Source organism: Phyllopteryx taeniolatus, chromosome 14 (genome assembly GCF_024500385.1).
Source record: "Phyllopteryx taeniolatus isolate TA_2022b chromosome 14, UOR_Ptae_1.2, whole genome shotgun sequence".
NCBI classification, from domain to species: domain Eukaryota; kingdom Metazoa; phylum Chordata; class Actinopteri; order Syngnathiformes; family Syngnathidae; genus Phyllopteryx; species Phyllopteryx taeniolatus.
In genome coordinates this window covers 15,476,993-15,500,370 of record NC_084515.1, presented here as the reverse complement: position 1 = coordinate 15,500,370, position 23,378 = coordinate 15,476,993, and the positions used below count along the sequence as shown (strand labels likewise).

The window sequence follows — 23,378 nt, the reverse complement described above, 5'->3', positions numbered from 1 at the left end:
TCTTTTTTTATCACATTCTTTTTGAAACAATAGGGTCTTGGAATGCATATTTCCTTTGATCATCCGCATATTTGTCTTGTTTTCATATGAATAAGCATACATGAAGGACGTGTCGTTACGACACAGACTTTAAAGACGTCGTGGCCATCAAAACGGGTATATTTGAGCACGCAAACCGACGTCGTGTCACTCATATTTTAAGGTCGTGGGGCCCAAAACTTGTCTACCTAGGCTGCTGTGTTCGAATTTGCAATGTACGACAGGGAATTTTGTAATTTCGATTTCCCACTACAACTGGAACGCATCATTTAATCCCCAAGATGGCCGCAGAATTGTGGTAGTCCGTTGTTGCACCAGTTAGCAGCTAACCCGCTAAAAATCGAAAAAAATCGCTATTTCTACCACCCAAAGGTCACCGTAAGCGTGACTAAATATAATTGTTTGCCGTAGTTGTTGTTTGTTAAGTGGAAAAAATGAGTTACACCACGAAGGTTGTCCAGGTGACAAACGTGTCGCCGAGCACGACATCGGAGCAGATGAGAACTCTTTTTGGCTTCCTGGGAACCATCGAAGAGCTCAAATTATTTCCGCCAGAGTGAGTCAACAAAACGATTTATTAATGACTTAATTTATTGGTGATATGTTTTGTGGCTAATTGTTTAGCTTACCATTAAAGCCAGTCCGAAACGTTACATAAGGCCTAGCATGCTAATGCCAGGGGTGAAGCCTGGCTAGCTAACTTGGCTAAATTGTTGCGATGGAAAACCCCTTTTTTTTCCTTTTTTGTGCCTGTAATTTCAATATTTCCTTTGTGACATGTGGGTTTAATTCTTTGGCTTTAAAACAACCCCGTAAGCAGAGTTACAAGTGGGATTCGCTGCAAAATGTAACCAAACGTAGATAAGCAAATGCATGCGTTTGTTCAATTAACCTACGTTAAGTACGTTTATATCAGTAAGTACACAGTGCATTTTTACGATTCCACAGGGAACGAGTCGAACTCAACAATGAAGTAATTAATTAACAACAAAAAAAGCTGCAAACAAAATGGTAGAATCTCTCACAAAGCAAGATGGACTAAAGCAACGATTATTTCCCGTATTTGCCCGTGGAGATATTTGTTAAAGCAGTACATTGAGCACTTTGTCGTTTGCGTCTGTAATCTCGCGTACATTGAGCACTTAGCTTTTTGCATCTGTAATATCGCGAATAGCGAACATTTGCGTGAAACCGAACCCCCCGCCCCCCAAATGTTGGTAATTTCCGATATCAACCGTTTAACTATAACCCGTTATACCCCAACCAATGATCCCAAAGCATGTTATTAGTTTGAACTCATCTTAACGTTATTACCCCTTAAAAATAAAAAAAATAAAAAATAAAGTGTGGCAGATGATTTGATTTCTATATGTAGCGGGGATGTATGTCGCTGCTTCGCAACTATTAGATGTTTACTACTTTCCCATTAGCCCTTTTCTGTATTGGTGCTTATTTTTTTAAATGCATATGTCAGAAAGAATGGCTCCTAGATTCCACAAAATAACACCAATGCACTACATTTATTTTAGACAGAGCTTTGGCCCAAGCACCAAAATGGCAAATAGGCGATAGTCACAAAGTCACATCTCCGAGTTGAATTATTCTGATGTAATATTACATTGCAAGCCAATGGTTACTGCTGTCTATAAAAGAATTGACTCTTTTCCCCTCTTTCGCAGTGACTCCCCTATGCCGGTGACATCACGTGTGTGTTTTGTGAAGTTCCAGGAGCCAGAGTCTGTTGGCGTGTCCCAACATCTGACCAACACTGTTTTTGTCGACCGAGCTCTGATCGTGGTCCCGTTTGCCGAAGGTTTGTGTCCCCGCGAAAACCCGCCAACGACTCGGAAGGCAGCTCATTTGTTAACCACGAGTGTATTCACATTATATGTAATGGAGATTTTGGTTTACTGTACCAATGCAATTCTCTGACCAAAAGATATATGGCAGTATACAAAAAATCTGCCTTATGGAAAAGGAGTTGGTTAATTTCAAACTGTGGGTTCTGAATTCAATCATATGCATTTAAGTTCTCCCCCCATACCGGACTATCCTCTGTTAAACTTCTCTCTGTCATTTGTGTGTGACTGTGTGTGCGCGCCTGTGTGTGCGAGTGTGTGTGTGGATTTGTAGTGAAGAAGTCAAAAGCAGCCTCCTGGTTGATGGCTGAAAGTGGTCCTCTGCCCGCCAACAGGGGACTGTAAACATTTGCAAAAGGCCAGGATGCTTTCAAGCCCCGCCCCTCTCTTATTTGTCCTCTATTGTCTCTCTCTCTTTCTCTTCTTACATTAACTCCCATCTCTCCTAGGTGCTTTAGAGCGAAGCACTAGATGTTACGTAAAGTTACAGAGTTGCTCAAACATGGACCTATTAAACATTTGTATGCCGCAGGTTGCACTCACACTAGGTACCTTATGATGCTCAAGCATGCTTTTAGATGTGCATTTGTACCCTCTGAAAAGAGCAAAATCATATTACACATGATACCTAATGTCAGGATTGTTTCACTAATGTTAAGGGCACTGTATCATGCTCCATCAGTTCATCTGCGAGTTATTAATAACTACCACCGTGCATGACAGTCTAGCAGCACTCTGGAGAGTGAATTCTACAGTGACAAAAGTTGTAAAACAAATTTAGAATTTTAGGTATACAAGTTTTACATGAATAAGGGTCAAATAGTATATTAAAAAAAAGTTTTAATATTAAGAAAATAGTCACCATATTCTGACCAAAGAAGTTTTAGTTGGAAGAGAATGATGTCATCACAAGAATAAAATCATATTAATCTAGGGGGAGGGGGAGTAATTTTAAGAAAATGTTCAAAATATAAAAAAGGTGATTGCATTACAATAACATAATTATGATAATATACTAAATATGAGAGTCACAATGCGAGAAAAGTAGCTTTTATTGAATAAAACTAATTCATGAAAATTTGCTGTTATGGCAAAAGTAGTCCATTTAGCAGAATATTTTTAATCACTAGTATAAAGTGAAAATATGAGAATTTAAATTTTAAGAGAATGGTTGAAATATAATTAAAATAATCAAAATATGAGAAAAATGCTTGTATTTTTAATAGTTGAAATTACAAGACTAGTCAAATTATTATTGGGAAAAAAGATGTAAGTTTAATTGTAATTATTTGAGTAGAGAGTTTGTAAAAAGGCCACACTTTATAGGGGAAGTCACCCCCCCCACCCCCAAAAAAGATAATTTTATGAGATTAAAGTATGACCATGACTGCAGGTTTGGTCAGTGGTTAGTATACTAAAAATTTACTTCATTATTTTGACCCTTTTTCTGTAAAAGTTATTTATATGTATTTTTTATTTTGTTGTAATTTTACAATATAGATTTTAAAAAAAAATGTATTTCTTTGTGGCACTAATATAATAATGACTCAAAATGAGCCCCAAGGTGGTGAATAAAGTAATAATGCAGCGTCGTATCATGAAGTGTAGACATTTGTGTGCGCGCTTGGGCACAGCTGAATCTTGTACAGTTACCAGCTGCGGCTAACCATGCGTGAGCACGTTATGGGACTGTTGGCCCAGTGAGAGTGCACCTTACGGATATACCAGGAAGTTTCCAAAATAAGCACTTGATTCTGAATTGGGGCATGCCGAAGACAACGTGGTGATTAGTTGGAAGCGTATATATTGTCGAGATGCATACGCTGTACAAACCTGTATCCAAAACAGGTTTGAGACCAGCCGTAGTCATTAAAAGCACTTGCATAATAGTCTGAGATGGCCGCCGACATGACTCACTGGATGTTGCTACACTGTTTAACATTTAACAGTGGTCTTCTTTTTGTTGTTGTGTTTTACAGTTGTTTTTCCCTGGCTCAGCCAGTCCCGTAGACTGAAACGCTGCTGCAGAAAATACCATCCGACTTAATTTGTCTCCTGCAGCCATTTTCTCTCCCCCCCTCTCTCTTTCTCCAGTGTGCTCTTTTTGTTTACATGTTGTCGTGTGTGTGTGTGTGTCCACGATGTCTGACTGTCAGAGTTTTAGAGGAATTAAAGGGGGTAGGGGCACTTCACTGCGGGGTAAGCAGCGTCGTGCTGTTGGGGTGCTTTAGTCAAGGTGGTGGGACTTAAGAGCTGTTCCAAAACAAGTCAAGAGGAAGAATGACATCCAATTACAGAAGACAAAGCCAGCCAAACCCCAGACCTAAACCCAATTGAAAATCTGACCTCATAAAAGATACCCTTGCATTTGTATGGCTTTGCGAAGACGAGCTTGCAGATAATGGCCAGTTTAGATGTGCCATGCTAATAAACTCATACCAAAAGGTTAAGTGCATGGGCTCCTCGGTTTGCAACAGCCTCAACATACGTTTTGAGGTTACAAAATACAGTGATGCCTTGAGATTAGATGGACCCACCTTTTCATAACACAGGCCGTCCTTAGGTTAATTTTTATTTTATTTTTCTCTTTCCTTCCTCCTTCCTTTGCTTTGACTTGCACTGAAATTTGAGATTGAGCGCTGTGTGGTAGCAGTGAATGCAACTCTGCTCACTTTGTAACAAGCAGCAGTTTTGGCATTGCTATAGTGAATAGTGAACCATTCTTCAGATAAAGAGGCTTGGAGCCCAGTTAATGTTTACTGTCCACCTAAACATAGAGAATTACTCGTGGATTTAAGATTACCACATAGCTTTGCTTTGGTAGATATATTTAGTTTAATGCTAATATACAATGCAAAACGCCATAGACAGGCTATTAGCTTTCCTTCGGGTAAATATGTTTAGCTTAATCCTAATGTACAATGCAAAACACCATAGACAGGCTATTAGCTTTGCTTTGCGGAAATTGTTTAGTTTAATGCTAATATACAATGCAAAACGCCATAGGCTAACTAATAGCATCAGTGTTACAATGTTATAATCCTTTAAACACAATCGGTGGAGCAGCACTCATGACATATATTCTTTATCCTCTTATGAAGAACAACTAATATTTCTGCGGCTTCTTGAGAAGTTGTGACCTTCTCCATGTATATTTGTATGTCAGTATTATGCTGCTCCCAGGTGGCTAAGGTGCGGACACCAGAATGAGCAGTACAATGTCCACTGAATTGAAGCAAAAAAATTTCAAAAACCATTTAATTCTTTACATTCTATTAATTCTTATTATTATTACTGGTGTCTCCATTCTCAATGGGATAAGAGAGGTTTGAGATGTTTTGAGTTGTCACACAACGAATTAATCTTGTATCTCAAGGCATCACTGCGTTTTGCGCAGCGGCGGCAGAATACGTACTTTACTAAGGTAGCGTAGGTTCGTGATGGACTTGCGTCCAAATTCCTAACGTGGTGGCAAACTGAGGACCCTGGTGTTAAGTTTAGGGAAGTCACACTTGAATGCTTATTTTATGCCTGCATTGTTTCCTTTTGAAAATGTACAGGTTCCAGGTCACATTGTGTTTTTAAATCGGGGGTGTTTACTTGCCGTGATACTTAATTCACGACCATCAAACAAAGTAAAAGGAAGATTGCAAAATGCTTTTAGCTGCTAAAGTTTTTACTTTCCTGTGACTTGAGTAGTTGAGTGTAATAGATGCAATGACAGGTAAGGAGAACAAAAAAATGTTACAGCAGTTTGATGCTGCTACTATCATGTGGTATATTTCACTGTGATGTGTATTTTTTTTAATTAAATTATTTATTTTGGAGACATTGTGTCAGACTTTTTGCCAACCGCCCTAAAATTCTCTCTGTTGTTTGTATCTCCGATTTTTTTCTCTGTGTGCTTTTTAGTAGCGAAGGCGCCGTGAGTGAGTCGCTTGTTTGAGTAAACCGTCTAAATGAAAACTCACTGCCCATTGGAGAAGAGCTGGGCTTGCTCACGTTTGGTTCATGACTTAGCAAACACGTTCAGGTGATACATTCTTGGCAGTGTTCATTGGACTTAGTGTGATTGTATGCCAGCATTAGTTTGTGTCACTGCAATCATTGTGTTCAAGTCTGCACACCCTTGGAAGGTAACACCTCTCAGTGTGAAGGCACTTTTCTTGGACATGTTTGACGCGCACGCAGTCACTGCTTCCCGTCCTGACGCCGCCTTGTGTTCCCCTCAGGATCCATCCCGGACGAGGCCAAAGCGTTGTCCCTGCTGGCGCCGGCAAACGCCGTTGCGGGGATCCTGCCCGGTGGAGGACTTCTCCCCACGCCCAACCCCATGCCCAATCCTGCTGTAAGATGTCGAACCTCCACTTTGCTGGGAATCTGCTTAAATCAGCAAATTAACCGTTTTATTCTCTGCTCAGATGGGAGCAAACCCCTTTGCTGGTCTCAACATGGATGCAATGGCTGCATTTGGATTCCCAGGACCCAACATGAATCCTCAGGTGACCGGTCACACAGTACAACATATACAAGTGTAATTCAATAAATTAGAATATGGTGGAAAACTTGACATATTTTAAATATAATTTTGATATTAGTTCATAGCTAACCAAAATCACAAACTCACCAGCTCAAGAAATGATAAAACACAAAAAAATGAAGCGTTCACCCGCCTATTCACTATTCGCTACTCACCCATTCACCGTTATTCACTGTAAAACCATATTGCTTATTTATCTTCTATATTTTTTGTGTCCTAAAATACCAGTAGATGGCGCCAAAGCTCTGTCTGAAAGAAAATCCTGTGAACAGTGGGGATTACTGAAAAACATTTGGTAGGAAGTGGCCTACTACTGAAATAAATGGACTTTGCCACAATGTTAAAATGTATTGAGGTTCACCTGTATAGAATTCACTGGTGTAACTGAATTATCTTTAGATTGTGATTCCCAAATAACAAACGGGAACCCTGAGAAATGGCGTCATTTTGTCTACAGAAAACAGCAGTCCTCTGATACTGTACAAAAGTGTCCTCTAGTGGTTGGAACACTCGAGCAATTTGATTCCTCTGATGCAAGCGCGATAGTCATCTGATAAAGCCACGACATACATCGTCGGCTGTTTAGTTTGAGTTTAGCGCGGTTGCTAAAATAGATGCTTCGCACAATACAGTTCTTTTATTATTCCTGTTGAATTCAGATTGTTTGACATTTTTTTCCAAGCGAATTAAAGATGACATCATGGTATGGCATTGTTGGAGTGACCAATTAGATTGCTCTGATGTCATCCCTTATGATGCTAACAGCCATTAGAGCGAGGGCATACTTGGCACAGAGGTTGATGATTACTATGACTTCAAAGTGTATAAAGTGTAAGCTTGTACTCATAGTGTTGTATTATTTGTGTGTTTATAGGCTGCTGACCAGCTGCTGAAGCTCATGACAGATCCTCAGTAAGTGGACACAGACTGAAGCATTTGTTTTTTACGTACAAACTAACACGCGTTGCCGTAGACTCAACCCACTGGCCGCCGGCTTGAACCTGAGCGCCGGCCTCAAAGCCGACGCAGCCAACAAGGAAATGGAGGAGGCCATGAAGCGGGTGCGAGAGGCACAGTCTCTCATTTCTGCCGCCATAGAACCCGGAAGTGAGTCTGCGATTATTTCTTTTTCTTTTTTTCTCTTCTGTTTTTAATTCTTTTTGTTCTTCCTTCTCATTCTTCAGAGTTATGTGATTGCACTTCTTCTCACATCTGTCTTATGTTGCTCCACTAGATGACGGCCGGAAGAAGCGTTCTCGGTCCAGGTCCAGAAGGAGGCGCACCAGATCCAGGTCCAGACGCAGGTTTGAGAAACACTAGCAATGTACACCTTTTTGTATGTTGATCAAAACAAATGGTAACGCTGTCAACGTTGCAGGCGAAGCGGCAGCAGGTCCAGACGGCGCTCGGTCTCCAGAAGCAAGCGGCGCTCCAAAAGCCCTCGCAGGAGGCGGAGCCGCTCCAGAGACAGAGGCAGGCGCTCCAGGAGCAGATCCAGGTACGTACGTGTCAGAATACACATTGTGCCCCAATCAATCGTATACATGCATTAAGTGAATGTCGATTAGCCTTCGAGCAGCCTCTCCACAGACCGTAAGTGAGCTAAAACGTCAAATGTTCCTGGCAGAGATCGTAAGAAAGAAGAGGCGGCGAGGAGGAGGTCCAAAACGCCGCCCAAGAGCTACAGCACCACTCGCAGATCACGTAGCATCAGCCGGTGAGTGACAGGACGTCAACAAACTCAATCGTAACAACCACGATAATGTCTTTAAAAATATATATTTTTTTTTTATTTTATTTTTTTACTTGTGGTCCGCCTGACTAAGGAGGCGCAGGCGCAGTCGCAGCGCCAGCCGCTCCCCCAAGAAGTCGCCCAAGAGACGTAGCTCCAGATCTCCGTCACCTCGCAGGTCAGCGGGAGGGAAGAAAAAAAAACAAAACACCACCACGCTTTCATTTTGTTTGAGAGATTGATAAGTAGCCTCTATTGTCTGCCACGCAGGCACAAGAAGGAGAAGAAGCGCGACAAGGAGCGCGAGCGCCGCAGCGATAAAGACAGAGGACGAGAGGAGAGAGACAGGTCCACCAGCAAGAAGAAGAGAAGCAGGGACAAGGAGAGGGACCGCGACCGGGACCGCAAGTCTGATGCAGGAGACAAGGAAGATATCAAGGTAAAAGCAAAAATGACAAATAGATTTTTAGGTTTTACCCTGCAATCATTAGAAAAATCAATTTTTATTTCTACAGCAGCCACTCTACCTGGCAAAGTAGCTGGAACTTAATTGCATTTACACATCAAAAAAAAAAAAAAAAGTTTTGTGTTGTGGTTCTAGATCACGAGGGATTACGACGAAGAGGAGCAGGGCTACGACAGCGAGAAGGAGCGTCAGGAGAGGAAGGCGTCCGACTACTCTGACTCGGACTACCCGCCGCAGTTCGCCGATGGCAACGGCGACTCACGGCAGGCCAACGGCGACGACGATGACGGCGACGCCCACGAAGACGACATGGATGTCAGCGACTAAGCGCGCCGTCCTCCGCTCTGTCACGCTCGGTTCAAAGCAGAAAAAAAAGAACACTCTCCCCATCATGATTTGCCTCCTCTCCACCCGTCACATTTAGCGCATTGATGCTTTGTCACAGTTAAACTGGAAGTCCAATTGTGTTGCTTTTCTGCTCACGTTACACATATAATTCATATGCTTTCTTTTTGGTAGGCTCTCCCTCGTCGATGTTAGCAGCTCGTTATTTGGAAATGTTTGAAACGTTTCTTTTATCATGGTTTCTTTTATATAAATAAAACCCGTTTGGTAAATGATGCTGTGTCGTCTGCTTTTTTTCTTTCATCTGCACCTTCTGGTGACCAACACGTTTGACATACGCAGACAGTTAGTTAAACAAACACTATGAAAGTGGTTGGACTAGTTTATTTTCAGTGCCAATTATAAGGTTTAAAGATTGATTTTTATTTGTTGCATTACAAATTTAAACAATTTTACATTTTTCTTATTTAGATATTGTTTATACATGAACAAGTGTCTTGACAAAATTTTCTATAAACTTAGGGTTTCTATGCAAGTATGGAACTTGGTTTAAGGGGGAGTCACGTTTTTAGAATTTTTGCGTCCTGATGAAAGTGAGGCAACGTTGGAAGGGCAGGATAATGTTTTTGGGCTGTTGGGGAACCCCCAACAGACAAAGAGAAAAAGGTCACACATTCTGACTGTTGCAATTAGGGTTTTAAAACGGTTAGGGATTCGAAGTAGCGTTTCTAAATAGGGTTAGGGTTTCAAAGGGTGGTTTGAAAATAGGGTAAGGGTTTCAAAGTAGGGTTTTAACAGGGTTAGGTTTTCAAAACAGGGTTAAGGATTTCAGTTTTAACAGGGTTAGGTTTTCAAAACGGTTAAGGATTTCAAAGTTGGGTTTCAAAGTAGGATTTCAAAACGGTTAGGGTTTCAAAATAGGTTTACAACAGGGTTAGGGTTTTAAAGTGGGGCTTAGGTTTTCAAAACGGTTAAGGATTTCAAAGTTGGGTTTAAAACCGGTTTGGGTTTCAAAGTAGGATTTCAAAACACGGTTAGGGTTTCAAAATAGGTTTACAACAGGGTTAGGGTTTTAAAGTGGGGCTTCACATTAGCGGTAGGGTTTCAAAACAAGGTTAGGCTTTCAAGGTAGGTTTTAAAAACAGAGTTAGGGTTTCAAAGTCGGGTTCAAAACATGCGGCACGTTGGGCATATTGTGTCATCTATATGCATCTAATTTTCACGTGCGGTCGGCTTACGGCCATACTATCCTGAGAACGCCCGATCTTGGAAGCTAAGCAGGGTCAGTCCTGTTTAGTACTTGGATGGGAGACCCCCTGTGAATACCATGTGCTTTAAGCCTTTTCGCACCTATAATATTGATTTACATTGGCTCCTCTTATTACTTACACTCTCTCTATATATACTGTTCATCAATGTGTATATAATAGTGGTGCCTTGTGTTGCTCCTTGTGCATCATCATTATTTCATTGGGACGCCTTTGGGTGTGCTTGACATGGCCACCGGGGGGCAGTATCCTAACAGTCATGAAGACACAAATCAAGGCTAACAACTGCTGTCACTCAGTAAATTGCAGAAGTACTCGTATTTTATCACAGAGCATAAAGAAAATAGGCCTGTGAGTAGTTATATTGTCTATGTGTTGTTGCCACTTTTTCATTTAACACCGCCACGTAGATGCTATTCAATGGCGTTTTGTAGGTTGGTTATTAGCATTAAGCTAAGCAGCCTTCAGGCAAAGCTATGTGGTTGCTTTAATACACAACGTTTTGTTTTATGTTGACGATACGAGCTTGAAGCTTGTTTTTTGAGGAATTGTTGACTATGTGCTAAACCGCTGCTTGATGTGACCAGAGTTGAGTTCAGTGGCACCATACGGCGTTTGTATCTCAAATTTTTGCTCACAAATCAAAGGAAAATCGGCGGAACGACGGCTCGCACCTCGAAAAACTCACAATCACTCGTTTTAAAATTGACCCAAAATTGGATTGGACTTTAGTAAACTTCTGGAGTTTACTTAGTGACAGTAGTTGTTAGCCTTGATTTGTGTCTTCATGACTGCATTATACTGCCCCCCGATGGCCATGTCACGCACAACCAAAGGCGTCCCAAAGGAATTAATGATGATGCACAAACAGTAACACAAAGCACCACTAATATATACATAATGATGTACAGTATAAATATATAGTATCTTTTCCATGTACAAGTAATAAGAGCACCCAGTGTAAATTATTAATATAGGTGCGAAAGGCTTACAGCACTTGGTATTTCCATGCGGTCTCCCATCCAAGTACTAATCAGGTCCCACCCGGCTTAGCTTGCGAGATCAGACGTTCTCAGGGTAGTAAGCCGACGACGTTAGTGAAAATCAGATATATATAGATGAGCCACTTTATTTACTCGGTAAATGACTAAAGTACTACCTTAGTCAACCGAAAGCCAGCAGCAGGTCTAGCCCCGCCTACCGCCTACGTCACCTTTTGTGTGACGTTCAAACACAGGTAAAAAGTAGAACGGTGGAGTTTATTAGTACATTTTGTGATGTACAAGTACACGAGACCTTCATCAAGCTCACGTTAAGATTTCCGTAAAGCTTGTGCACAGCTTTGTTACCCGTTGCTTACACAAGATCATAATTATGACTTAGTACCTCATAATTATAGTATCATTATCACTTTAGTAGCTCATGAGCTAGTGTTATTATAACGTAAAATATCATACTTATTACTTACTGCAAGTCCAATAAGAAAAAAAAAAAAGACCATTAATAATTAAACTGTAGCAAACAAAGTAGTGAATTAAGTGCATATTTATTTAATAGGACATCTATAAACACACTTTTATGGTAGAAGTTGAACATTTGACGCAAAGTGAAATGTGATGCTGGTGCTTTATTGAAAAGGGAAGGATGAGTGGCAACAATTTCACAGCTTAGTTGATACAAAATAATAACAGACAAGCTACTGTCAGCACAAAAGGTGTTTGAAGGTGTGACATACTCGTTTCAACTGTGTACCACAAAAGGTGCCCTCAAACATGGCAGCAGCGGAACTTGATGCCAACGACAGTAAACCTGAACACGGGTTACAATCTTTGACAGGACCATGGAAAAGACGGGCGGGCGACGAGGTAAACGTGAGCTAACCTGAATGTGGAACATGAACGTGTTTCGGAGCTCAATTATAAACATTCTTGCGTACCGTCAATGTATTGCTACACAGAGTAAGTCCATGAGTAGAGAGACATATATGTACAAATGCATAATTAAGCATAAGGATATAACCTTTTTTGTTTGTTTGTTTGCTGAAGAGACAAAACTATTTACACAAGACAGTGTCGGGACACTTGAAACAAATGAGAATATGAATATTAAACCTGTAAAGCCTGAACCATTAAACGAGACGAAATTCTAAATTCATTTAGTGGTCCTTTTGCACAAAACAAAACTTCACTTTTCAATTAATCATATATTGAATATGAATACTGTACGAATTTGTATCAAATTTTCAGCAAAGTTAATCTGGCTCTTTAAGAAATACATTTAGCTTTAACGGGTTTAATGAGTCCCTTGAGGAGAATAGCAGCATGAAAGCATAGGTTTGCTTTGGATCCAGCAAGAAAATGGCCGACCATCAGCTCCCTTTTTAAACATAGAAAGCAGATTTCTTAAAACGGTGGCCTCCCCTCGAGTAAACGTCGCACCCAATAAGTCTGCGGTTTTACTTATGAATTAACACCTCCCTTTTTTCTTCATCAGGGAAAAAAAGCCCATTAAATGTAATTATCTCAGTTCATAGACATTGACGACTAAATGCATTTGAACGCTGTTGCTGACCAAAACAGTAGCACGTAAACAGTCTGTGGGCCGGTGCGCTGACTAACCCACGGCGTGTTGTAAACTAGTTCAAGGTGATCTAGTGATCGAGAGGACTAGCTTCATTCCCAACATGGTCGCGCCACATGTGCGTCCGTGTTTATGCAACTTAAGTCCTTTTTAATTCATTTTAAACTCGCTCGATAAATATGGTTTACTACTATTCCAAAAGATAAAGGTCTGCCCCATCTGCAGTTAAGTAAATATATACCCCCGGCAGCCATTTTGAGAAATACAGGATGCTAGTATATATATATGGAATAGCGGGAGTGATTTTCAATGGAGGGTTGAGTTTCCAGGCGGTCAGAGGTCCGGGAAGCGGCTGGGGTCTTCCTTGAAGTCGGAGGGGATGACGAAGAGAGAGCCCTCAAACTGGTCGTGGTGGAACTCCTGGAAGGTGACGGTGGCTGTGATGGTCGGGAACACGGGGATGTCTGCGGAAAAGAGAGAAAGAGGTGTTACCGAAGGGGAGCAGAGTCGCCGGAACAACGGGGGGGGGGACATGCGTACCGAGTTTGACGGGAAAGCCGGGGGGCAGCTTCATCTGGACGAACTCTCGCAGCTTGTTGAAGTGCTTGAAGGGTGCCACCACCTCCAGCACGTTCAGTAAGCTGTATAATCAACAACAACAACAACACACTTTATTAGCGATACTACATTAGCAGCTGGTTAGCTTCTCGTAGAGTGTTTAAGAAAAAAACGTATTCAAATTATACTGGTCAACTTCTGCTTGTAGTTGTATGACAATTCACAATGTTAAAATTTGACCAGTTCATAAAGGTTTTGTGACAGTTTGGACTATGGAACAAATTATTGCAAATATGTGTGCTCACGGCAATATTTGGAAGTCGGTCAGTACAGTGTTTCCACTGTAGGTAACAAAGCAAAGCAAATTTATTTATATAGCGCATTTCATACACAAGGTAACTCAATGTGCATTACATGAGTAAAAGCATTTAAAAACAAAGAAAAAAACACTTATAAACATTGAAAACAAATACATGTTTTTTAAATAAAATAAAAAATAATATAATATAATACAATAATGAGAAATAATAAAATATAATAATAATATCATTTAATATAAGTGGAAATGCTCTAAAAAGAATGGGAAGCAAGAAGAGTTTCTAACCTGGACTTAAAAACATGCACACTTGGGGCTGACGTCACTTCTGTTGGAAACTAAATGCTGCTTCACCATGCTTGCTTTGGACTCTGTGCTCCACTATTTGAGTCTGTCGATCTCAGAGCCCTACTGGGTTTACATTCCATTAGCATTTCATTCATGTATTCAGGACTTAAACCGTTTATAGTGATTTATAGACCAGTAGCAGAACTTTAAAATCTATTCTAAAAGTGTAAAGACTATAGAATTGGAGTAATATGCTCTGACCTCTTTGTTCTAGTCAGAACCCGAGCCGCAGCATTCTGAATGAGCTGCAGCTGTTTAATGCTCTTTTTAGGGAGTCCAGTCAGAAGACCATTACAATAGTCAAGTCTACTTGAGATAAAAGTGTGGCTGAGCTTCTCCTGGTCTGCTTGACACATGCAAGCCTTCACTCTGGATATGTTCTTCAGATAGTAAAAGGCAGTTTTAGTAATTTATTTGATATGACTGTTGAAAGTCAGGTCGCAATCTATCAGAACAGCAAGGTTTCGGACTTGGTCTTCGGTTTTTATAGAGAGTGACTCCAGGTATTTACTAACAGTGCAAGTGTACACCCCTGCAAAATTTCCTCACTAAAAATAGAGTCTAATTTTAAATCAGGATTAAAGAAGCTCCTGTATTAGTTTCAATCTAGTAACAGCTATCTCATACCTTGCGTGTCTAGTCAAAGGCGGGTACTCACGATTCGATGCCCAGAGGGAAGTCCTGGCTCATGGCTACGGTGGCCTTGAAGTGCTTCTTGTTCTCTTTGCACACCAGCTCTCTCCCCACATGAGGAGGCCTGCATTCACAAGGAGGAAACCATCACAAAATTGTCCTGCTGATACAAAAAAAAAAAAAAGTCAAATAATGACTACCTACTTTCCATGCTCTGCCGTGATGTACTCTTCCCAGGAAATGGTGTTGAGGGCCGGCGCCGAGAGGGACTGCCTTCTCACGGACTGTGAAAAAGTTTTTTTTGTTTTTGTTTTTTCCATTCCAAAGCAACCCAAAATAAAACTAAATGAGCACCATTCACCTCAAAGTTGTGCTCGCTGATGCTGCCGCCTTTGCTGAGGCTCTCCATAATGGCTTTGTTCCTGAGGATGTCCTCCTCGCTCAGGTGCTCGCGCCGCTTCCTGGACTCCAGCACCAGGCCGTTGACGGCGTAGAAATCTGCCAGGAAGTTGCCCACCCGCTCCTGCAACGCCGTGTCAAAGTGCACGTTAGTCTACGCGTACCCAAAAACTAAAATGTCCACTAGAAAGAAGAGAAAATAACACACACATACAGTGAGTACGGAAAGTATTCAGACCCCTTAAATTTTTCACACTTCTTTTTATATTGCAGCCATTTGCTAAAATCATTTAAGTTCATTTTTTTCCACATTAATGGAACACAGCACCCCATATTGACAGAAAAAAATGAATTGCTGAAATTTTTGCAGATTTATTAAAAAAGGAAAACTAAAATATCACACAGCAATAAGTTTTCAGTATTAAGTAGAAGCACCCTTTTGAGCTAATACCGCCATGAGTCTTTTTGGGAATGATGGTTTTTCACACCTGGATTTGGGGATCCTCTGCCATTCCCCCTTGCAGATCCTCTCCAGTTCTGTCCGGTTGGATGGTGAACGTTGGTGGGCAGCCATTTTCAGGTCTTTCCATAGATGCTCAATTGGGTTTAAGTCAGGGCTCTGGTCCACTCAAAAACAGTCACGGAGTGGTTCTGAAGCCACTCCTTCGGTATTTTAGCTGTGTGCTTAAGGTCATTGTCTTTTTTGAAGGTGAACCTTCGGCCCAGTCTGAGGTTCTGAGCACTCTGGAGAAGGTTTGGGTCCAGGATATCCCTATACTTGACCGCATTCATCTTTTCTTCGATTGCAACCAGTCTCCCCGCCCTGCAGCTGAAAAACACACCCACAGCATGATGCTGCCACCACCATGCTTCACTGTTGGGACTGTATTGGACAGGTGATGAGCAGTGCCTGGTTTTCTCCACACATGCCACTTAGAAGAGTAAGGCCAACAATTTCTATCTTGGTCTCGTCAGATCAGAGAATCTTATTTCTCACCATCTTGGAGTCCTTCAGGTGTTTTTTTTTTATTTTATTTTTTTAAGCAAACTCCATGCGGGCTTTCATGTGTCTTGCACTGAGGAGAGGCTTCCATCGGGCCACTCTCCCATAAAGCCCACACTGGTGGAGGACTGCTGGATGGTTGATTTTCTAGAACTTTCTCCCATCTCCCAACTGGATCTCTGGAGCTCAGCCACAGTCATCTTTGGGTTCTTCTTTACCTCTCTCACCAAGGTTCTTCTCCCCCAATTGCTCAGTTTGGCCAGACAGCCAGCTCGAGGAAGGGTTCTGATCGTACCAAACGTCTTCCATTTCAGGATTATGGAGGCCATTGTGCTCTTAGGAACCTTAAGTGCAGCAGAATTTTTTATAACCTTGGCCAGATCTGTGCCTTGCCACAATTCTGTCTCTGAGCTCTTCAGGCAGTTCCTTTGACCTCATGATTCTCATTTGCTCTGACATGCTGCACTGTGAGTTGTAAGGTCTTATATAGACAGGGGTGTGGCTTTCCTAATCAAGTCCAATCAGTCTAATCAAACACAGCTGGACTCCAATGAAGGTGTCGAACTATTTTAAGGATGATCAGAAGAAATGGACAGCACCCGAGTTAAATATAGGAGTGTCACAGCAAAGGGTCTGAATACTTATGGCTGTGTGATATTTCAGTTTTTCTTTTTTAATAAATCTGCAAAAATTTCAACAATTACTTTTTTTCTGTTAGTATGGGGTGCTGTGTGTACATTAATGAGGGAAAAAATGAACTTAAATGATTTTAACAAATGGCTGCAACAAAGGGTGAAAAATTTAAAGGAATCTGAAAACTTTCCGTACCCACTGTACATTTTACATAATAGATTGTTTTACATAATAAGACTGGCTTAATCATGGTAATAATATTAAATATTACATTTTAATATAACACCATATATTAAATCCATATTGTTTATTAATTGTGGAAATGGTTTTAAATGTATGATCATATAAAAAATACATTTGGCCAGTCCTCTCTACAGTTGAGAAAGTAGACAGCCACCATATGAGGAAATAAGAGTACAAGTTCTTACAGTTTTGTCCTCCCTGAAGAGCCAGCCGCTCTGAGTACGGGAGAAGGTGATAGACTTGGTGGACAAGGTGGCCGAGTAGACGTCGCTGCTCATCAAGATGTCCACCTCCTCCTCCGTCTCCATCTCCGACTCCTTTGAAGCGCGCACACACACACACACACACACAAGCCAATGAAGTGCTGCTGCTCCCTCTCCGTCTGCTGCAGGTGAACAATGTCTGACCTCGTGGTGTATTCTTTGGTACACTTTGGCTTCGTTGTCCAGGACCACAAAGGACTGCGAGGGCGGCGCGTCGCCGTTGAAGATGAAGCTGAGGTCTCCGCGCTGACATTTCATGTCGATGAAGTCGATGAGGGTGGTGTCCAGCCTGAATGTGAAGGGAGGACGTGACTCTTTTTTTTTTTTTTTTTTTTTTAATAGCCTTGGTTGTGTCTCATGCAAATGAGCCACTGGGATGTCTGGGCGTCCCTGCTAAAGCTACAACCCCTGCGACCCGATCTCGGCTAAGCGGTAGAAAATGGATGGGTGGATGGATATTATATTTCCCCAAAGTATATGATCTAATCAATAATATTGTAATCCAGTTATCATTAATTGTGTAAAATTATACTGTTTTGTGATATTAAAAAATACAATTGTACAAAAAGCCCCCCATTAATATATAATAACACAATTATTGTATCATGATTTTTTTTTTAAATAAAACATTTTAATGTTCATTATTTGTGGCTACCTGATATTGATGCCTTGCTTGTAGATTTTACAAGTATCAGAGGGAAGCATTCGGGACAACAGAGGCACTGTAATGAAGAAAAGACACTTATAAGTCTTGACAGTATTTGTATTTAAAGACATTTACACAAAATACTCACCCCAGCTTTGAAAATCCCAATGCAGCTCCAGGTAAAAGTCGCCAAGCTACAAGAAACAGAAGATTAGTGAATGAACAGTGCGAAGATTTGTAAAAAAAAAATAAAACAAATAAACAAAAATGTCATTTGATATGCTCACCTCCCTGAGGGCTTTCAGTAATTTTGGCCTTTTGTCCTCCACACTCTCCCTGGATTGTTGCTTGAGTTTGCGCAGTATTGCTGTGACTGCGGGACAGGAAGCCAAAATTAATTATCCTCTTGACACGTGCCTTCACACCCAGAAGACTCACTTCTGATCAAGACTGTCAAAGAGGTCATTCAAAAGATGCTAGCATGTTCCGCTTTACAGATGCCACGTCTGCTGTGCTAGCGCTGCGTGAGCTGCGGTGACAATGTCGACCGTCAAATGTCATAGCGAAGGCAGTTGTGTCTATTCGAGGCAATTCAAGTGGATGATCCGATGAGGCCAATATTTGAGGAAATATGGTAATTATGTTACACTATAAGTACAATAATAAAAAAAATGTAAAAATAAAAATGTGACCCCATGCTGTGCCCAATTTAGCAAAACAGTTTCTGTGCATGATACTGGCTTGCGATTGGAGCTCATTTGAACGAATTTCCTCGTATGAGCCCTGGAATTGGCCCCAAAAGGGCTGCTTAAAACCAAAACGGCCGACTTCCTGTTCAATTTCAGCCACGGGTCTTTGCAACTTTTTCATGCATCGTGTTATGTGAGACATGTCCACGCAATTTCGTGTCCATCGGTTAAACTGGTGTCAGGGCCAAAGTGAAGAAAGGCTTAAGTAACATGCACGAGCACTATTATCTTTGTAAGGGCACAACTTTTTATACCGTTCGTTTGATTGTGTACAAAATGAAGTGACCACTTAAGAAAATACTTGAGTGCACATTGGCCAAGTTAAGACATTAATTAATGCATTAAAAGTGCATAAAAAGCAAGAAAAGCAAACACCATATATATTAAAGTCCAGCGGTGCACCATTACAAAAACAATTCCAGCAACGACTTAATCACACGGCCTGGCTGAGCCACGCACGGGCGGCTGGCTCCATATTAAGCTAACACGTTTCGAGATGCAGTGTGGGCGTCGGAGCAGCGGACTGTAACGTGCTGACAAGGCACTTCTTTGCAGCGGCTAAAGGTGACGATGGAGGACAAACCTGTTTTGTTTTTTTTAAACCACAAATATCAGCGCACCCTTCATTTAACTTTTTCTATTAAAAACGGTTGCATTGGTACGCGTGCAAATGCGCATGCAAAGTGGCTACACTTGCAGGAAAACAACAGCGCTGCCATGCAGGCTACTTTTCAATTATTCACTCTGGACTCTTCCATCTTTAAAGGCCTGTGAAAGATTCACAGCATGAAAAGAGAGAAGGCATCCCAAATGCTGTTCATATGTACAGCATTTGGGATGCTCCCGACACTAAGCCGTCATTCGGGCTGCGCGCCAAAGCTGCTCCGATGCCCCACGCCAGAATCATAAATGCTCGGATCAAATCCACCAACTAACACGCACAGAGACGCAACTAACAGGGCTTCTCCCTTATAAGACAGAGAACTCCAGTTCTGGAAAATGTCTTGACGCCGAGCTGTAGAACATCGTAAGGTACATAACATGCTTTATAAATGATCCCCCCATCCATTTTCTAAAGCACTTGCGCTATAGAGAAGTGATGAACACACAACACAACTTTTTCCTTGTCATGTGTGGAATCTTGAACATTTTCAAAATCAGTTAAGATATTAGCTCACTATGTGTGTCCGCCACTTCAAAGGTGTAAATACAAGCGGCATGAAGCCACAATTACGGCGTATTAGAGGAAGTGTAGCAACCTACTCATTTGTCTGTCACCGTAGCTGATGGCTTCTGCCAGAGGGCTCCATCCCTGTGCATTCTTCATCTTTACAGGTGCATTGTGGGCCAGAAGAAGAAGGGCACATTCTTTTAAAAAAAAGAAAAAATGTACATGTATAGACAGGTGTATTCAGAGTGTATTCATTTTAAAAAAAAATGCCTCGAAAGTCACAAAATCAAGCACACAAATCGCTACCAGCGATGCATGATGTAAGAGTACTTCAGTTTAGAGGGAATGTAAAAGATTAACACCACAAGTGTTTTGCTTTTTGGGGGGGATATGCTACCAAAGAAAGGTGCCAGGGAAGGCAAAGTAGAAAAGTGCGATATGCATACAAACAAATAGGAACTTACAGCAAAATAAAGCATTATACAACCCCAATTCCAATGAAGTTGGGACGTTGTGTTAAACATAAATCAAAACAGAATACAATGATTGGCAAATCATGTTCAACCTATATTTAATTGAATACACTACAAAGACCAGATATTGAATGTTCAAACGGATAAAACTTTATTGTTTTTAGCAAATAATCATTAACTTAGAATTGTATGGCCGCAACACGTTGCAAAAAAGCTGGGACTTGGACCTTAGATGATGAAATCCCTAAATTCCTCGCAATTGTACGTTGAGAAACATTGTCCTTAAAACTGTTGAACTATTTTCTCACGCACTCGTTCACAAAGAGGTGAACCTCGCCCCATCTTTGCTTGTGAATGACTGAGCAATTCAGGGAAGCTCCTTTGATACCCAATTATGGCACCCACCTGTTCCCAATGAGCCTGTTCACCTGTGGGATGTTCGTTCCAAACACGTGTTTGATGAGCATTCCTCAACTTTCTCAGTCTGTTTTGCCACCTGTCCCAGCTTTTTTGGAACGTGTTGCAGCCATAAAATTCTAAGTTAATGATTATTTGCTAAAAACAATAAAGTTTTATCCGTTTGAACATTCAATATCTTGTCTTTGTAGTGTATTCAATCAAATATAGGTTGAACATGATTTGCCAATCATTGTATTCTGTTTTTATTTATGTTTAACACAAGGGCCCAACTTCATTGGAATTGGGGTTGTATAATGCTTTATTTTGCTGTAAGTTCCTATTTGTTTGTATGCATATCGCACTTTTCTACTTTGCCTTCCCTGGCATTCATTGGAATTGGGGTTGTACATGTTTCTGGCCAGGCTGCTCAGTACAACGTGGTTAAAAGTGACAATAACATCAATAATAATATCCTTTTTACAATTTACTTTTTAAGTTTTGATATTGTGAAGTAAATTTATTTTTACACAAGACCTTAAACACTACATTTCCGTCACACATCAAAGGGTGAGTACTTTAAAATGTGTTTTATTATAAGGTGGCTAACTTCTTTTTATACTTTTTAATTATATTTCTCAGAATGGTTAAAAAAAAAAAAAAGTAACATAAAAATGAAATGTATAAAGGTAAGTTGCCTTAAATCCTTCCTTAAAACGCTACGTTGCATCAAAGGGTGAGTACTTTTATGTTAGTTTACGTCTTATTACACAATGGTTAACTCATTTTTAAGATAAGAGCGTCAAATATGCTACAAAGTGCAATGAAGTTGACTCACCTTAAATGGTACATGTTCATCATAAATCAAAGAATGATTTTATTTATTTATTTTACTGTACAGTGGCTAGCTTCTTTTGCGCTCCTGTGAAGGTTTAAAATAATAAAAAAGCACAATGAATTAAGTCGACTCGCATTAATTGCTGCATTTATAACGTTTATTTGAGGACCATTCCGATTCAGAATGTTAAAATGTAACGTAATAATTGCCCGACAGTTTGACGCTAGAACAGGTTACGTCAATTTCCATAATTTTCCATGTGTTCTATTTATTCTAATCTTGAGCATGAGATTGTAAACATCTGTCCATGTCACGTGAATGCACGCTTACCTTTGTGGCCCAGCATCACAGCCAGATGGAGAGGTGTATTACCTAAAACAGAAACCAATTCAATCCAAATTCTTTAGAAATTGCATGCAAATGCTGAAGAGCTGACACTGAACTCAAATGCTGTAGAATCAATTGAACGGTTTAAATGTAGAATGTGAGATTGGAAGTTGAAATGCTTTGAATCGGTCAAGAAATGTGGAAGGAGAAGGTAAATATGTAAAATATCATTGTTTACTTGTGAATTGAGTCATGGAGAATGTGTAATACTGTGGGAATTTGGGGATGTGCAAAAGAGTTTCCAATATGACCTGAATAGGCTGAACATTTTGAGGTCGGAACAGTTTGAATCAATTGAATAAGGTGTGAAATGTGGAAGGATGAGTTAAATTTGGAAAATGTGTCCGTTCATTTCAATGGTAGTTATTTCCGTGGAAAAGATGGAATTGCGGTACAAGTAGGAATTTGGGGGAAGTGGAAAATAGTTCCCACATTTCTGTACTCTTTGGGTTTACACTTGTTTAGGTTGTCTCAAAAACATTTAAGGGGGCGGGGAGCACCCCGAATTTTGAGTTTGGAATGATTTGAATCGGGAGAGAAATGTAGAATGACAACATTGATGAAATAAGAAAAATAATTTTGGTGTCGAATACGATACGCTCTTCAGCATTTAGACACTTATTTGAAATATGTGCAGGGTGTGGAAAAACAATGAACTGATGGCATGGTTCTTACCGTGCACGTCTTTCTGAGAGATGTTATGCATCCTGATGAGGGAGGAGAGCCGTCTCACATCTCCTTTGAACACACACTCGTGCACCGGGAAGTCCCCGTTGGTGAGGATGATCGGATTCTTATTGTCATCGTTGACAATGGTGCCGATGGACGCGTTGCCGTTAAGCTTGTTTGCATTCAGCTGCAGCTGCTGGTGGTGCAGTGCCGCCGGTTTGACCGATTTCAGGAAAGCCTTGTTGGATTTCAAATGGTGAGCGGTCCCGCTGGGGATGGTCCCGTTGGTGGTGTCGTCGAACGAGTCGACGACTTGTGCATTTTTGTTGCCTTTGTAGTGATCCTTGCGCGCGGCAAGTATCGTCTCACCTGTCATGACGGCAAATAAGACCTCAAGTCCCCTAGCTACTAGCTAACTACACTTTGTCGGCATTAACAATAAATGAAAAGTAGTGGGGAAAATGGATACAAATGACTAATTCCCCTGCTTTACGACCGCCAAACTTGACGGCGACATTAAGCTAGCATCCGAAAAGCGGTGCTACTGCTAAGCTAGCCCGAAATAAAAAAAAAGATATATATATATATATATATATATATACATATACAGTACACGGTGGGCGCGGCGACAAAAACCTCAAAGGTGTTAAATATTAAACGGCACACACATCAAAATAAAACGTAGCCAAGACTGAGGCACAAACAATTAGAAGAACGTCCCCTCCATTCATTCTTGGAAGCATATTGATCTCAAACCGGTTGCTTTGCGGCAAATATCAAACACAGACGGGACGGTTCAATAAGCCACTCGAGTTGAGCTACTC

The 23,378-nt window shown here is 40.9% G+C and overlaps 2 protein-coding genes and 1 pseudogene across 5 annotated transcripts; 2 read left to right on the top strand and 1 right to left on the bottom strand.

Moving 5' to 3' along the window:
• The first annotated feature begins 241 nt into the window (after window positions 1-241).
• On the top strand, window positions 242-9,256 carry LOC133488925 (serine/arginine-rich splicing factor 11-like). 3 transcript variants are annotated; one of them, XM_061797459.1, is made up of 12 exons: window positions 242-595; window positions 1,719-1,852; window positions 6,131-6,246; window positions 6,320-6,400; window positions 7,313-7,350; window positions 7,412-7,545; window positions 7,673-7,742; window positions 7,817-7,936; window positions 8,066-8,155; window positions 8,265-8,348; window positions 8,441-8,609; window positions 8,772-9,256. In XM_061797459.1, the coding sequence occupies exons 1-12, from the start codon at window positions 474-476 to the stop codon at window positions 8,961-8,963; spliced, it is 1,350 nt and encodes a 449-aa protein (XP_061653443.1). In that variant the 5' UTR covers window positions 242-473; the 3' UTR covers window positions 8,964-9,256. The 3 variants fall into 3 exon arrangements, with proteins under 3 accessions (XP_061653443.1, XP_061653445.1, XP_061653444.1); XM_061797461.1 differs by lacking the exon at window positions 242-595 and adding an exon at window positions 5,811-5,931; XM_061797460.1 differs by lacking the exons at window positions 242-595; window positions 1,719-1,852 and adding an exon at window positions 1,873-5,931.
• Window positions 9,257-10,213: 957 nt separating this feature from the next.
• LOC133489580 (5S ribosomal RNA) lies at window positions 10,214-10,322 on the top strand (annotated as a pseudogene).
• A 1,457-nt stretch (window positions 10,323-11,779) lies between these two features.
• On the bottom strand, window positions 11,780-23,377 carry LOC133488783 (ankyrin repeat domain-containing protein 13C-like). Of its 2 annotated transcripts, XR_009791741.1 has the most exons (14): window positions 22,561-23,377; window positions 21,829-21,870; window positions 19,884-19,988; window positions 18,159-18,244; window positions 18,020-18,065; window positions 17,881-17,947; window positions 17,370-17,514; window positions 17,148-17,279; window positions 15,046-15,207; window positions 14,889-14,968; window positions 14,710-14,808; window positions 13,992-14,111; window positions 13,370-13,470; window positions 13,266-13,293 (listed from the first exon to the last, which is right to left on the bottom strand). XR_009791741.1 is itself a non-coding variant. In XM_061797111.1 (13 exons), the coding sequence occupies exons 1-13, from the start codon at window positions 22,928-22,930 to the stop codon at window positions 13,163-13,165; spliced, it is 1,566 nt and encodes a 521-aa protein (XP_061653095.1). In that variant the 5' UTR covers window positions 22,931-23,374; the 3' UTR covers window positions 11,780-13,162. The 2 variants fall into 2 exon arrangements, 1 of the variants encoding a protein (XP_061653095.1); XM_061797111.1 differs by lacking the exon at window positions 13,992-14,111 and having other exon boundaries at window positions 11,780-13,293; window positions 22,561-23,374.
• Between the last annotated feature and the right edge of the window lies 1 nt (window position 23,378).